Source organism: Lactuca serriola, chromosome 1 (genome assembly GCF_051521515.1).
Source record: "Lactuca serriola cultivar US96UC23 chromosome 1, Lser_US96UC23_V15, whole genome shotgun sequence".
NCBI classification, from domain to species: domain Eukaryota; kingdom Viridiplantae; phylum Streptophyta; class Magnoliopsida; order Asterales; family Asteraceae; genus Lactuca; species Lactuca serriola.
This window is the reverse complement of record NC_136408.1, coordinates 117,172,558-117,189,064: the sequence shown is the minus strand read 5'-3', so window position 1 is coordinate 117,189,064 and position 16,507 is coordinate 117,172,558. Positions and strand designations below refer to the sequence as shown.

General features: G+C 39.7%; 2 protein-coding genes across 2 annotated transcripts; one reads left to right on the top strand and one right to left on the bottom strand.

Moving 5' to 3' along the window:
• Nucleotides 1-4,641: 4,641 nt before the first annotated feature.
• LOC145097841 (SWIB/MDM2 domain superfamily protein) lies at nt 4,642-5,969 on the top strand. Its single transcript, XM_079035496.1, has 2 exons — nt 4,642-5,074; nt 5,634-5,969. The coding sequence occupies exons 1-2, from the start codon at nt 4,757-4,759 to the stop codon at nt 5,757-5,759; spliced, it is 444 nt and encodes a 147-aa protein (XP_078891622.1). The 5' UTR covers nt 4,642-4,756; the 3' UTR covers nt 5,760-5,969.
• A 1,167-nt stretch (nt 5,970-7,136) lies between these two features.
• LOC145097832 (alpha/beta-Hydrolases superfamily protein) lies at nt 7,137-10,597 on the bottom strand. Its single transcript, XM_079035488.1, has 7 exons — nt 10,399-10,597; nt 9,716-9,888; nt 9,373-9,425; nt 8,577-8,691; nt 8,368-8,490; nt 8,088-8,253; nt 7,137-7,500 (listed from the first exon to the last, which is right to left on the bottom strand). Exons 1-7 carry the CDS (start codon nt 10,561-10,563, stop codon nt 7,315-7,317), a joined length of 981 nt encoding a protein of 326 aa, XP_078891614.1. The 5' UTR covers nt 10,564-10,597; the 3' UTR covers nt 7,137-7,314.
• Between the last annotated feature and the right edge of the window lie 5,910 nt (nt 10,598-16,507).

Genomic DNA, 16,507 nt, shown 5'->3' with positions numbered 1-16,507 from the left:
TTAAAACATTACTTTAGAAAACATTAATAATTAAAAACATTGTTTGATCAACCACATCACATCGTAAATCATGTATAAAAGCCAAATCATAAAACCAATCAAAATATCAGAGTATAAATCCCAGGGAAATCTAATAGATGCGGAAACCAGCATGTGTGCATGATGTGCCGCTACCGTGCCAGCTCCTTCCCCTTCGACGAAGAGGTACCTGAAACCAAAACTGTAAACTGTAAGCACAAAGCTTAGTGAGTTCCTCCATTGTACCACATACCATATAATCACATATCATACATAAGTTGTCAGGCATATCTGGGTGCTCGACCTACCCCTTCGGTCCTCTCGACCGGATACTGCCTAGCATATCTGGGTGTTGGCCTCCCCTTCGGTCCTCTCGACCGGATACTGCCTAACATATCTGGGTGCTGGCCTCCCCTTCGGTCCTCTCGAATGGGTACTGGGGACTATTTCACCCCCTACTACTACCACATAACACATATATCACATAGTATATATAGCATGGCTGGGCATGACCGCCCCTTCGGCCCTATCGACCGGTATCCTGGGGGACTATCTCCCCCTACTGTCACTAACACATAACATAACACAGGTAGTAGCAACCCTAGATGAATATCACAAAGACAATCATCTAATCACATATCTCCTACTGGTGGGCCGACATTGTGGCCTTAGACCCGCCACTACTGGAAGGTAACTCACCTCGTAGTAGCTGCTGATCTGTGTGGGAATAGTCTGTCTGGTGCTGCTGCTCCGGAGATCCTCCGGCTTAGGGAACACACTGAGAAAGCTCAAAGATGCTTGACCTCCTCTTCTTCTTCTTGATCTACTCTTTTTCCCACTCCAAAACTTCAAGAGATCACCCAAATGCTTCAAACTCACAAGGAAACAACTCTTGAACAAGGTATAGAGCTCTGAGGGTGAATGGGGGCGAGATTGGGGCAGAATGAGAGTTTAAATAGGGTGCAATCCCTTGAAACTTAGGTTTTCATCCAACAGCGGTGACTCGCCGAGTCCAGGATATGGACTCGCCGAGTCGCCAACTTATAACGTGTCCCGGGTCCCGGCTCTACTCGGCCAGTCGGGCCTATGACTCGCCGAGTCCAAGGCTAAAAATGGAAAACACTCAAATAAGATTTACATACCAGGAACCAGGTGCTACATATATATATATATATATATATATATATATATATATATATATATATATATATATGAATGTTTGTAATGTATATGCAACCTAACTATACCTATTATAGTTTAGCATATTTGTTTATGGTGTATCATAGACTTAACTATACTTATTATAGTTTATTATAATTATTTGTAGTGGTAGTAACCCTTTCTATATGATTCATACCTTTAAACTAAAGTAAATAATATGTAATATTAGCAACATGTATTCATATAATACTACACACATTGCTCAGCAAGTTACAAGGTGTAAATAGAATTGTTAACTATTTTCTAGTTTTTAACTTTTCTGTTCCTGTTATTGGAAAAATTATAGAAAAATCATCAGAGGTTAAAATTTAGATCTGTAAACTCTAAGAGTTTAGAAAATGTGTCTAGTTTATTCACAATTTTTATCATGATTTTTAGTGACCTTTAACTTGTGTGAAAATGTCCAACTTTACAGAGTGGTTCGAAATGGTTTCTAAAATGATAGGCTGTTTTGTAAAAATCGCCATAAATTGTAGAAAAATCTTATGAACTTATGCAAGTAGTAATTTTAAAGGTAGAAATCTGAACTATTTGCAACTTGTACAGTTTTGAAAACTAAAAAGTTTAAGATGTTCAAAACTGTCTGTGAATGAAACTAAACTTTCTTGATGAAAGCTGGAGTTTGAGTTTAAGTTATATTATGATGTTTTAACATGTATCCCCCCCTCCTAAAATAGAAAGAAAACATGAAAATCTAGGGGTATGAACTTACCTTGAGTGATTTCTTGGGATGGATGATGAAGAAAAGAAGTTTCCAAGTCAGGAATACTTGGGAGATGCTCGAAGATTTGAAGATCTAGTAACAAATATGACGATATTTATGTGAGAAAGCTAAGCTTTTAGTGAAAGAGTGTAGGATAATCAAGTGAAGTATGAACTTACTTACCAAAAGTAGATGAAAAGATCACAAGTTCTTGGAGATTCTCGAGTTCTTGGAAAGAAAAAGTGTTGATAGTTTATGGAGGAAGTGAAAGGATTTAGGAGATGTGAGAGAGTATGGACTCTTTGATTGTGTGGGGATTAGTGAAACTTGTTGAGGAAGGTTAAAGGGTACAAAGAGTAGATAAGGCTGATGTGAATAGTGACATAAAGCATGAATAGTAACCTGGAGGTGTCATAACTTTATGAGAAAAGTCAAAGAGCATCTTTTGTTCCTTGAGTTTGTTCTTAAGAACAATGGGGATTTGTTATAGAAATCCTTAGTATATGTTTATTTTATGGTCTTAGAAGGTTAAAAATAATAAAATATGTATTTATACAAAAATCTTGCGCAAAAATCATCGAAAACGGGCTTAAAACAAGATTGAGTCGAAAACCGGGAAAAAGTGGTCAGGACCCGAAATGGACCTTCGGTCCCGAAGTTGTGATGCCAATCGAAGCGAACCCGAAGCTAGGCTTCAGTCTGAGACACTCATACCCGAAACTGGGCTTCGGCCCGAACTTGGATGAAGCGAAAGGAGGACTTTGGACCGAAGGGGACCTTCGGTCCATGTGGTTTCGGTTCGAAAGGGACCTTCGGGTTCGAATCTTATAGGAGGTTTCGGTTCTTAGGGTTTCGGTCCTAAATGGTTGTTTTTTGCATAAACTTCCCGTTTTGAGCGGTTTTTGACTAAGCTAAGAGTCGAAAAGTCCCGATTGATTAGGAAAAGTTGAAAGAGATTTTTGAGAGGGATTTGGAGAGACTTCGTTTGTGACTTTTGCGAATGTTAAGCTTCGCAACGCAAGGTTCGTAAACCCTGTTAAGCCATGTTTAAGAGTTTTACACACCCCCGAAGGGTATGCAATAGTGCTTTATCGATTCGTTACATCACTTACCCTGATTAGGGTTTAGATTTTTTGAACACGTGAAAACTCTAAGTGATACTTTGTATTACTATAGTTAGTTGTACAATAGTAAACATAATGTAAACCCTAATATACAAGGGTTAGATGAGTTGACCGGTTTGACTTGTTGACTTTATTTGACTTTGATTTGACTAGAAATTGACGGTTGTCATAGAGACGGCTTTAGACGTTTTAATGAATAAATTTTCGTATGCGAGTTAGAGATAAAGTTGGTAGAGAATAGAGGGATGATAATTTCCATCTTGCAAACCGAATAAAGATTCAAACTCTACTTCGCTTGAGCTCCAAATCAACTCCAACTCTCTTCACAACCTTGAACATGTCCAACACACACACACTATTTATACTCACTAATTCAAAATGGAGGAGAAGATGGAAAGGGGGTGTTTAAGTTCAAATATTTGCCAACTTGTTATTTTTGGTCCTTTACTAACTAGTTTTATTCATTTACTGAAATAATATCTATTTACCCAACAAGTTATATTTTTCTTACAAGGAATCTCCAAAATAAGTTTTTTTTAACATTTTTGTTCAAAATATAGTTAAAACAAGGTTAAACTTTAGTTTCAGAAATTTGCCAAGCTTAGTCCTTCGATCTTAAAGTTTATCTCTAATCCCAATTCAATTTTAACAACTAGGGGTGTGCAAAAAACCGCATAAACCGCATATACCACCCACACCGCACCACATAATGCGGCTTAGAATTTCACGGTGTGGTTTGCGGTTTATAGTTACCAAACCGCACCGCATCGTATTAATATATATATATATATATATATATATATATATATATATATATATATATATATATATATATATATATAAGTTTTCAATCACTAAATACTTCACACTGACTTTTACTTGTATCATGATGGTTAATATATGGTAATTAAATACTTAAAAGACTTGGTATCAAATTTCATAAGTCACAACAACTTAGCAAAATATTATGTGGTTTTTTTTGTTTGCAATATCTATGCTTTTTAAAGGGTATGCAATATAAATAACAAATTTTGAAAGTGTTTCAATGGAATGAATAACAACAAACATTATAAATTGGAACAAGTTATCAAAATTGCATAAACCGCACACAGACCGCACAAACCGACCGCATGAAACCGCACCACATAATGCTCGTCTTCCATGTCGGAAATGGAAGTTGTGTGCCGGAATCGAGTCGGAATATTGTAATCTAGTCGGAATATCATAATCAGAATATGTCTTTCAGGAATGCCGCCTCAAACTATATTCCGAATTTTGAAATTTAAAATCCTGATCCGAAACATATACGATTCCTTCGGAATAGACATTCCGGATCCAATAAAATGGGTCGAGTCATCCAAAAAATAATCCGGAATTTGTTCCGAAACGACCCATTCCGGATTTATGGTTATTTTGCAAAAAAAAAATATATATATATATATTTAAGAAAAAAAATCCCAAAAAAATAGCTCATGTTTTTTTATTTGTTTGTTTTTTATTAAAATTGAAACGTTAAAAATTGTTTTTTGGCACGTGTCACTGATCGAGGTAACCCTATGTGACCTCCCGTCGCACTAACATCCCCTAACCATTTCATCGCTCTCTCAAACTATTGTCTTGCCGTGCTACATTTCCGTCGCCATTAGCCGAACACACAAAACTCGAACCATCCACTGCAATAATCACTCCAATGGCCTCGGGTGCTAGGGTTTTCAACGGCTGCAGATCGCTATTCGCCGCAGCAAAGTCCGCCACTCCCAAATCCACGGCCACCGCTTCCGCTACCACCACCACCGCTGCAAAGAAGAAAACCACCGTCAAAAAACCAACAGACAAACCAGCGAAGAAACCAAAGCCAGCTTCTGCTGAAAAATCGTTGAAACCTGTTGGCATTTTGAAACCAACTCCGATTTCTCCAGCCCTAGCTCAGTTCCTCGGTGTCTCTGAATCCCCTCGCACCGACGCCGTTAAGAAGATTTGGCAGCACATCAAGCTCCATGAGCTTCAGGCGAGTTATTAATTTATTTTTCTTCCATTTTCATATTTCTTCGCCCAATTTGTTCGGTAAATGCGTTTATCTTTACGTGTTCAACTTATATAATATCTGTAAACATCAACAAATATACATTTAACTTTGAAATCGGTTTTAGGTTTTCGCTTATTACGCATTTTAATCGAAATGAGTTTGGGGAAATTAGAGTCACCTAGTTGTTTGAAAGCCAAGTGAACTAGTTCTGATTGCTGTCAATCATGTGTTCTACTATTGGTTGTATGACTTGAATCCAGCTAAATTAACCGATTTTGGTTTCTAAATATGATAGTGTTAAACCCTAAGATTGTGATCATGAAGAAAATGAGAGAATACACCTGAAATTTTTGCTAGGTTTTACTTTATAACCTGATTATGCAATCGAGGACCTTGTGGTTAGTGGATTAGAATTAAAACCTTCTGTGAATTAGTGACAAAAGTGGCTCATTACACAATGTAATGTGTATATTTTTTTGATAAAAAGAATAAAGTATAGTGCCTATTGTTGTGTTCTAAGATGGGGAATTTTTGTGTGCAGAATCCAGAAAACAAGCGAGAGATAATTTGTGATGAAAAGCTCAAGACGATATTTGATGGGAGAGACAGAGTTGGGTTTCTAGAAATTGCCAAATTGCTTGCTCCTCATTTTGTCAAGACTAGTTAGAACATGACACACTTGAAGTTCATATTTTCTTTTGAATTTAGAAGTGCACTGAAGCTTCCAGAGTTTATTTTGTATGCAAATTGATGCTCATTTCTATGTTTTCTCTGGGTAAGTGGTGTAGGGTGTTGAGAAAACATGTCTTGTTGAATGCTATTTTCTTGCTCCTAGCACTAGTTGTAAATGGTGCAGTGATAGTTGTACTTTTTTCCACTTTCAGTATTATTTTTTTTGGCTAGGTTGAATAGTGTAGTAAAAAATTTTAGTGCATTTTTCCTCTCATCAAAAAAAGTGGGACAGAGACTACTACATTCTCTTGTTTGTTCAACAGAAACACCTTATCATGAAAAAAAATCCCTAGAAAGCTTATCTAATCTTGTCTATCAAATAATGCAGTGTAAACTCTAAATGCTCTTGTTCTAGTTTAAAGACTAGGCCATGTGTGTAGCTCTAGGTTGATATGACAAATATGAGGTTTTTATTTCAAAGCCAATGTAGGACAATAATTTTACGTACACAAACGTATGTTTTATAGTGGTTTTTGATCTAAAAAGATGACCACAATTGGCTAGGTTTTTACTTTTTACCCATTGATCATTAATTGTTTATGTCATGAGACTCGTGACTCATGAGTGTTTGTAATGGGGCCTTGGGTGTACAAAATGTTGGAACAAAATATACGGATCCGGATCCGGATCCTGGACAGGTTGCATGGTTTGTCGGTATGTATATCCAATCTTATGTCTACTGCGAACATTTTGATTTTTAAACAATTTTTATCATGAATTATTAGTATACAAATAAAATGAAAAAAAAAGTACATTATTAATTTATAAATTCCACAAACTATGCAAAAACATAGCATCTATATTTAATTATATATTATTATAAATATACAAACAAAATACTTAATAGTTATAAAAATAAACTAAACTAATAGAGTTATAAAAGTTTCAAAAAAAAACATAATAAGAAAAATTCCAACCAATCTATAGGGCTATTTGACAACCTTTTAAATGGAACCATTTGAATCGATAGGCATTCAACGCGTTTGACAAACCCTCGAAATAATCAGAAATCAAAAGCCTATGAAGGGTTAAGAAACCCTACATTCTCTTAAGAGATTGGAATCATTCAACACTAAATGGTTCGATTTAATCAAACAGCTACTAAGGTGTTGTTTGTTTTGGAAGTGGTTAAATGTCTTTTGTCTTTTTCCAAATTTGCGGAAGAAGACGTGCACTTGTGAAACGTCTACCCGCCAGAAGGGAAAAGTGCTCAAAAAGTATTTTTGTAGAAAAACAAACGAGGCCTAAATGTCTTGTCTAAAGTCTGTTCAAAATAAGTTTTATCAAACATATTTATCTTTGTAATTCAACATTATCATTAAAGTAGTATGTCATATTTTCCATCTCAAAATGACATGTTAACAAAAAAAAGTCCATATACATAACAAATTGAGCGAACTCTAACACGTATAAATCTAAAACTTGTGGTAATCGGATTTACAATATGACAAATTCTCATAAAAAATAATATGGACATTATATATACACAACTAGTTAAGTAGGTGGTGTACCCATTGGTCAACAACAGCCGGTGAGCCATACCATGGTCTTGATTCATCATCTGAGCCAACAGGCGAGTGGTAGACTCCATCCAAACTAATGTTTAACGCACCCTCAAGATGAGCTGATACTTCCGGGACCACCCCATCACCCCATACATCTGCCTGCCCACATACCTATGAAAAACAAGAACCACCGTTACACCTAAAACGAAGAAATATGTGTTTCGTTTGTTGATTCCGGCGGAATCGGAATCCATGATTCCATTCCGATGTTCCATTGCGTGTTGGGCTTCTAAATGAATGGAACTTAATTTTCTTGGAATCTTTCATATTCCATGTTTGATGGATTCCACCTAGTAAAAATTATTTATTCATATTGCAATGGCATTAGAATTCAACTCCATTCCCATGACGCGTTTGGTTGCCGATTCAATACGTCCACCAACAGTAGGTTCATTCTTCCTTTTTTTAATTAAAAGACCAAAATACCCTCTAAAAATTGATATATTATTATACTACCGTTACACCTAAAGCAAAGAAATATGTGTTTCGTTTGTTGATTCCGACGGAATCGGAATCCATGATTCCATTCCGATGTTCCATTGTGTGTTTGCCATCCAAATGAATAAAACTCAATTTTCATGGAATCGATCATATTCCGTTACCATTCGTAGGAGAGGATGGAATCATGGAAGGAATTCAATTCCGTTCTTTTGTTTTTTATTAAAAGACCAAAATACCCTCGTAGTAAAAAAATATACCTGTTTGTATCCTTGACCAACAAAGCGAGTGCGAAATGTAGCATCAGTTGGTGTTAAGGTGCTTGGATCACTTCCAATAGCAACCTCTGGAATAGATTGCTCAATGGCAACAGGAATAGTTGTTGGAGAATTTGAGTTACCAAAGAAACGACTTCCCTGAATATACCTACAAAGCTACCACATGTTTGATTACTAGTGTAAATGACGCGAATACCCTCCTCATTCTCATCATAAAAAATAGCCCTAAAAAGTTTTCCCTTGTTTATGGATTTTAGTATACCTGCCTGCGATACATACGTATCTCAATTCTGGAGTATAAACAGCTTTCTTGCAGTTTTTCTCCACATAATCCAAAAGACCCCTTGTTTGATCAATAACTCCAGGCAACCCTTTTGGTGGTGGCCTAAAATTGACATATAAAAAAGAAACGGAGGTTTAAAATATTTATATTTTTAGTCTTTGAAGCAAGCTTTATTTGGTAATACATACTGAAGAGGTGATCCAAGAGTGAGAAGCAAGGAAATATTTGCATTGGTGAATTCTTCCATGTACACCCGAGCTAACCACCCTCCTGCAGAGTGTCCAATAATAGACAACGAACCACCTACAAATGTGCATGAGGATAATTAATAATGATCATAAGGATGTATACAAATGATGGTTCATGTAAATTTTTAAAAAGGTGTCAAGGGGAGAGAACAAGTTGTACTGCATTTGACTGGACTGATGTTACACATGACAAGACATGACATAACAAGTTGTGCTGACTGGAGTGATGTCAATGAGACAAAAAAAATGACAGAACAAGTTGTACTGCATATGACAAGACATGACAGAACAAGTTGTACTGTATTTGACAAAACCTGACTGATGTCAATGAAACAAAATTGTTAACTTTTTGTCCCGCCTAAAAAGGTGGGACATGGGGTTGCTATCAATCTCTCATTTGTGAAAAAGACGTGAATGCCCTTTGAAAATAGCCCCAAAAGGCTTATCTAGTCTGACCTAGTCTTATCTAGACTGGTTTTGTTATGTGTAACTAACCCAACCTTTAGAAACTATGTTAGTGATTTTTCAAACCATCCTTTATAATTCTAATGATGTCATTTGTTTTTTTATAAATGTTTATGTAATCCATTTGTAAATTTATAACGACTGATATAAAAGATGGATTTTATAATTCTTGTAATTTCGTTTGTGCTCTATAGATTTTTAATTGATACATTTATAATGAATGTAAATTTTCTAATATATTCAATGATTAATAGAAAGAGAAACTACAGACCTTGAGATTGTTTCAAAGCTTCATTAACAGCCTCATCAACCCGATTTAAATACCTGACCACAGTATATTTTTAGCTTTAATGACATTCACTCATTAACAAACTCAATCCATAAAGCTAAAAGCATCCACAATAAGAGCTTATTAGGTCAAATAAGCTTACAAAAGTCAAAATAAAAAGCTATTGTGAGAGCTTTTTCACTTTTGCTTGTAAATTTACAAGCACTTTTTCACTATTCTACTAAAACCAAACTCATTTCCATAGAGCTTTTTCACTATTATGCTAATACTAAATTCATTTTTGGTTGATGACGTGGCATCAAAAAGCTTAGTAAAACAAAATTACCAATCAAGAACAGGGCGAGGTTGGAGGGTGCCTCGCCAATAATTAGGGTCGACCAAACCAGCAGCATTTCTCAGCCAATCGATTCTTGACACATTAGCAACCACAGTTGAAACACCATATCCTTGTAAGGTCAAAGCTAATTTCTCATAGTCACCTGTATTATTCCCCAACCCCTGTCAACAATCAATATAAGTTATAAGCTTTTGTTCATATAACTGAAGTATTTATGTTTGGAAAAGATTAATCTTATGGCATTACTGTAATTTCATTAACATCTAAACAAAAAGATGTCGTATATCTGGAGGATTTGAGTAGAAATCAACAAAATCGAACTCTTTACTCAATGTTTTCCAGTGAAACAAGTATATACTGAAGCGATTGAGGTCAATTCGCATGAATTTTAAGTTTCAATATTGATGGTAATCTAGAACTTAATCGCTTTTTGTTGAAATATAACCTATTTTGTCAATGTCGAAAATCCAAATAAACTGAACTTCTAATGCGCTTACAGTCCTTTATAGCAATTTTCCGATAGCGAAATGCTAGTGCCAAATGTCACCGGAATGAACATCAGCGTTTACGACTAAGGATCGATTACAGTGAATTCACAAGCATTGAAGAAAGGCAAACCGAAAACACATGATAAAAGCTGCAAAATTTACATAAATCGAGATATGACTTACAGGAAGAATGACAGCGGGACGCTGAGCGACTGAAGAAGATGATAATGAAGAGGATTCCGGATAAGCGACGGCGGAGCAGGTGCAAGAGAACCGTCGTGATATTGGAAGATGAATTCCCGGTGGAGATGGCAGTGGCAGGGGTTTGAAACACGGAGGCAAGGCCATATCTCTTCCCCTGCGGGTTCTGTGGTTAAAAGTGTGCACCACAACAGTTCTTTATACTTTTGGAATTTTTTTCAGAAATTTCATTTACACCCTTTGTTTAGTTTAAAGAAAACTATTTACCTCCTCACATCCTTTTGTTGCAAAAGGATTAAGAATTTTTTTTTTCGGAAACGGTGGTGTTATATTAAATTGTGTATTAGGGAACGTTAGACCAGGTCCGATAGACTTGGCAGCCCGGAATCGCCGCCCTTTCCACATACCTAAATTCACCACTTTGGTCCGAGCAAACCTCGAATCCATCTCCTCCGGGAGAAAACACCACAAAGAGAAAACATGGATGCATCACCCAACTAAGCTAGAGATCATATGCGTAAAAGGATTAGTACTTGACACCTCACCTTTGTATGGTGGACACCCATGCATTACCTACCATACTTCTAGGCTTAAGATACTAAACCAACATGTAATTACCACTTGAACTCTCCTCCTTCTCCTTCCTTATATCGTCTGAAACCCTCACCACCACCCCCATTTTCATCTCATTTTCAACTCTCACTCTATATCATTCTCTCCTAAACTACTCACTCATTTCCTCTTGCAAATTGTCGTGAGTTTGGGTACGTCTTCAAGAGGTTCACTTCAAGCTTCTCATCAACTCGGTAAGTTATTGTAAATCCCTATAGCTTTTAATCCAAGTTTACACCAGAAATCCTCCTCAAATCACTCTATTTTCGTTGTAACACCGTAAATTTCAAGACAATTTTTTCATTTAAAATAATCATTTTATTCTTAGAAACACTTGTTTAAAATCTCATTTATAATCGAATTACAAAACATAACTCCATTTTCACTTGCATAGAAACCAAGATCCTCCAAAATATGACTCTTCCTCTAGTGTGTACAATCAAGCCGGTGCCGTCCCGTGATACTGAAAGAAACCTGAAAACAACATAACATAAAACACTGTAAGCACGAAGCTTAGTGAGTTCCCAAAAATACCACACACATAACACATATAAGCCACTCGAGGCTATAACTCTATGGGTCTGTGCACCCAAACTCTGTGAACCCTCAGGTTCTAACTCTGTGAACCTTCCGGTTCTAACTCTAGGAACCCTTCGGTTCCAACTCTGCAAACATGCACAACATAAATCACATAGAAATAATGCAGTACAACACATAACATACATATCATACAAATACTCTGTCACATAACTCTGGTTACCTACTCAAGGTAAAGTATAGTGAGAAGACTCACCTGGCAAGCAGAAAGCAGATTTCTCCACACTTGAATCTTGAACTCGCCACCGCCTAACACGTAAGGCAAAAACTCTCATGACTATAACTCTCGAGACTAGAATCAATCCTCTCAATGCACCCTCTTAAGGGTAAAAGACTATTCTACCCCTCTCTTGGCCCAAAGACCACATCGCTGACCAAACCCTAAAAGTCAACGGTCAACTCTTGGTCAAAGACAAGGTCAAAGTCAACCCCTGACTGACCCTACTCGCCGAGTCAACCCTATGACTCGCCGAGTTCCCACAATCAGAACTTCACTCAATCTGCGACCTAACTCACCGAGTCCAACAACTATGAGTCCACTCGCACACAATCCACCGAGTCATCCCTTGACTCACCGATTCTCGACTCAACCAGGGAATATCGGGACCCTTCGACAAGACTCGCCGAGTTCAAGAACAGACTCGCCGAGTCTAAGGCTATCTTCAATCTACTCGCCGAGTTGTTCATACAACTCGCCGAGTCCCAGTTCATCTTCAAGCAACTCGTCGAGTACACCCATGTGACTCGCCGAGTACCACCGGTCTGAATCCATTCAGAAGCATTCCAGGCCATGAAATTGCTCCAAAACATAGATTTATCCTCCTACCACTCATCCATCACGTAAAGTGGCAAACTTTATGTGAATCCAAAGAGATCTAGGCCATTTGCACATTGGGCTAGGGTTTGGGGACATGATGGCTCCACAAAACACTCCAACACAGGGACTTTCATGCTCTCTGATCCTTCTCCATTCCAGATCTGAGGTAGCAACCTCAGATCTAACCTCTAGACTTCCAATTACATCCATAGACAAGTTCCCACAATTCCCAAAATGAAGAAACAACATAATAACAGCCCAAGAACGAGATATTACCTCCAAGAGATGCCCCAACTGCAATGTAATTCGAACCCAAGCAAAGCCCCTTGCTCCAAGCCTTCAATCTCCCAAAAATTCCTTCAACAATTACTTCTCCAAGCTCCAATCCACTCAACAACGGTGCTTCTCCGCGATTTAGGGTTTTCTGAGGCTCAAGGGGAATAAGGAGGCTGGGAGGAAAACATAATGTTCTTTATATAGGGCTCAACCCCGAGAAGTAGGGTTTTCTCCAATCAGCGCCTACTCGCCGAGTCCTCCTCACTGACTCGCCGAGTTGGCTACTTAGCACGCGACCCAGTCGCGACTCTACTCGTCGAGTCCATCCATGGACTCGCCGAGTCACTCTTTCACAACTTACTCTTTTAGCCCTTCAACTCTACTCTTGATATTTCAGGATGTTACAATTCTCCCCCATTTAAATTAGGCTTCGTCCTCGAAGCCTACAACAACTCAACTCCAGAAATACTCCCACAACGTGCCACCTGTCCTTAATCGGACCAGGTGTCACAAGGCATACCCATCGGAACTCGAACACACTTTCCCCTTTCCTTACGGTGTCCTGACCACTGTCTCGAACCGGGCACCGGATGTACCCTCAGATAATCACACTCAACAATCGAGAATTACCCGAGACGCATCACTGCTCTAAATCTCAACAATCACTCGACCCATAAGGGCTAGAAAGCCATGAACCATCGGATCCCCGATCCGAATCCCACTCTATCCATTCTGCTGACAGAAAGACCCACTCTTCAATCTCAGAGCAACTCCCACGAGTTCTCCTCTTGCAATCACATACGCATGTTGAACTTTCCCAGCACCCTCAGGTTGGGAGAAACCCGATGCACTGCTGATATCCTCCAACATCCCCCCAGGATGAACCACTAGTACATATCCAATACCCTGATCAGAATCAAGCTGGGAGTCCCAGACTCCCTTCCTGCATCCATCCTGAGACTCTTGGCTCTACTCCCGCGAAACCCCTTCCGAATCCTCAACAGACATCCCAACATGATGTCATTCCATACCAGTGTCACAGACACAGTGTTTAACCACCCTACTCCAAATCTTCCACTCTCACTACTACTTTCACTTCCGTAAACCAACACCCCCCGGGGGTTACATACCTTTCTCTTCCCTTACCCAGGGAAACCACTAGCCAACCTTGCCACTACTCCATGTACCACACATGCTCTGGATCTGCTCGCAAGGGCCCTCGGGTCCATGCGCTGCCTCTCCCCAACAAATGAGGGTCCGACACTTCCTCCCATACAACAGCTCAAAGGGTGGCATACCAATGCACTAATGATGGCTGTTGATATAGGATAACTCAACCAAGGATAAATACGTGCCGCAGCTCCCTCCGAAATCTAATACACATGCCCGAAGCATGTCTTCGAGCGTCTGAATCGTTCGCTCTCTCTAAGGTGTCCTCAGACATCATCATGATAAGCTCTAGCTCATTCCTCGTATCCCTCTTCGAGACTGAGCACCAGGTCAGCTTTTGACTCCACAACTGAGCCTCCAAAGGTCACCCATATCATGATCCAAATATCCCACTAACTTCCTCCCCGTGACCACTATCCCGGCCCAGTGACACGCAAGTCACGAAATCCTCTTTTCCTCATGCGAGAAAATACAATCCAACCGAGGATCGTCTCAACTTTGATCTCTGGTTTCTGCTGCGCATATCCCTTGCGCATCTCACCACTTTTCCTGACAGAGACAGAGACCCCAGTCTCGCCCCCGGTTCAACATCCCGGCTCCAAAAAATCTATACTAGGGCTACTCAAGCCCAAAACCCTTCCACATAATACGCTGTTTGGAAAACATTCCATCATCACATTCTCTTGCCATCTAGTGAGTACTACGGCTCCCCGCAGTATCACAACACCCTCTGACTAGTGAGTACTACGGCTCCCCGCAGTATCACAATGCCCTCTGACTAGTGAGTACTACGGCCCCCCGCAGTATCACAACACCCTCTGACTAGTGAGTACTACGGCTCCCCGCAGTATCACAACACCCTCTGACTAGTGAGTACTACGGCTCCCCGCAGTATCACAACACCCTCTGACTAGTGAGTACTACGTCTCCCCGCAGTATCAAACACCCTCTGACCCCACTAGCTCGTGCTCCGCAGGCTATCTTAGGCGGCTGCCCATACTCGACTCGAATATGCATCACAGACTCTGGAGGCAATCGACATAACAGATGCCCACCCTTGCGAAGATCCACTCTCTCAAATAATCTCCCTGGATGCCCATACTCGAAGGGCTCCCACTAGATCCATAGATACCTGATATACCACAAGTCGTCTCCACTCAAGATTCACGAGTAACTCCGAAATAAAGTTATCATACCCGGATACTTCGGAATACCCCAACAGAACATCACAAGATCTTGCCACAACCACTGATCTCCTGCCCCAAGCATCATATAGACACAATAATACCTTTCCTCTGAACCCCATAAATAGATCTACATTTTTCCCAAAATGCAACTTCAGTGTATCCAATTTCTCAATTGGAATACGAGAAAACGCTAGCGCTACGAAATACGCTGATAATTCTCCGAAACCCTTTTTCCCGCTGCTCAAAATCCAAACAAGGATACGCATACCGACCCGGGAGTTGGCTGCCCAATCATTCTCTATCTACTTGCCCCAACACTGACCAATACCAGATTCCTGACCAAAAACACCTGTCGTGGAGACATTCATCCTTCTCAAGCAAGTACTTCCCGCATTAACTCACTCTGACCCCCTTTCCTCGATCACCGACATCTCTGGTCTCATGATTTCTTACCGCAGATCTCTATACTCCACTTATAACTGCTCTTGACAAATCTCTGCTTTCTTACATACGGTACCCGGTTCTCCCCCACTTAGGGTTTGAACCTTCACAAAATAGCACACAACCAACCCATAACTATTTTCACCAGCAAAATCGCACATGCCCCCGGAAAGTGCTACACAACGCCCGATAATCCCCCTTAAGGAGATGAATCGACCTCATATACTCTGAACCTCTGATGAACTCCTCAAGAGCTTCTCGTCACGACTGCCTCTAGTCGTTCCAAATCTCGTACCAATCTAGTACCAAACAACTCAACTGCTCAATAACATCCCTGGCTCATAGACTGAACCACAAAATCATCGTTCCCCTCACCTCAACTCATCAACCAACGCTCCAACATCGGGATCATCCCAAGAACAGAGACCCACTCCTATATTCAGTACCCAACATAGATAGAAAACTCTCTGCACTGCTAAACTCGACTGGACTCCCCACTGATACCTCTACAATACGCCCTACCATGCTCAAATAGGCGTAACATGGTCCTTAACTATCTCAGTCCCAGCTGACTATCTGCTCATGGTAAATCACTGTCTCGCAGCACACATGCTACCTGATACTCTAGGAGAAATCATTATCAATAACGACTTGCAGGGTTTACCCCTAAACCCAAAACTAAAACATCAGGCCTCTCATGTTCCGCACACGAACATAAATAGCACCATTCACATAGAAGGTGACCTCTCCTCTATCGACTGATTGCTCAACTCAGACCGAAATTCTCCTCTCCCTCTAACTCCTTACTAAAATACTCTGATAAGCTCTCGACTTCCCTCTCGAGGGACGCCTCTCCAAACTCAATCATGGCCTACAGGCCTAAAACCCATAGCATCCAATCTCTACCTCATCAATCGTGACCGGATAACCAGAGAATCACAAGCATCATTCACTACAAACCATGGTACTCATCCCATGACATCTCTTCTCA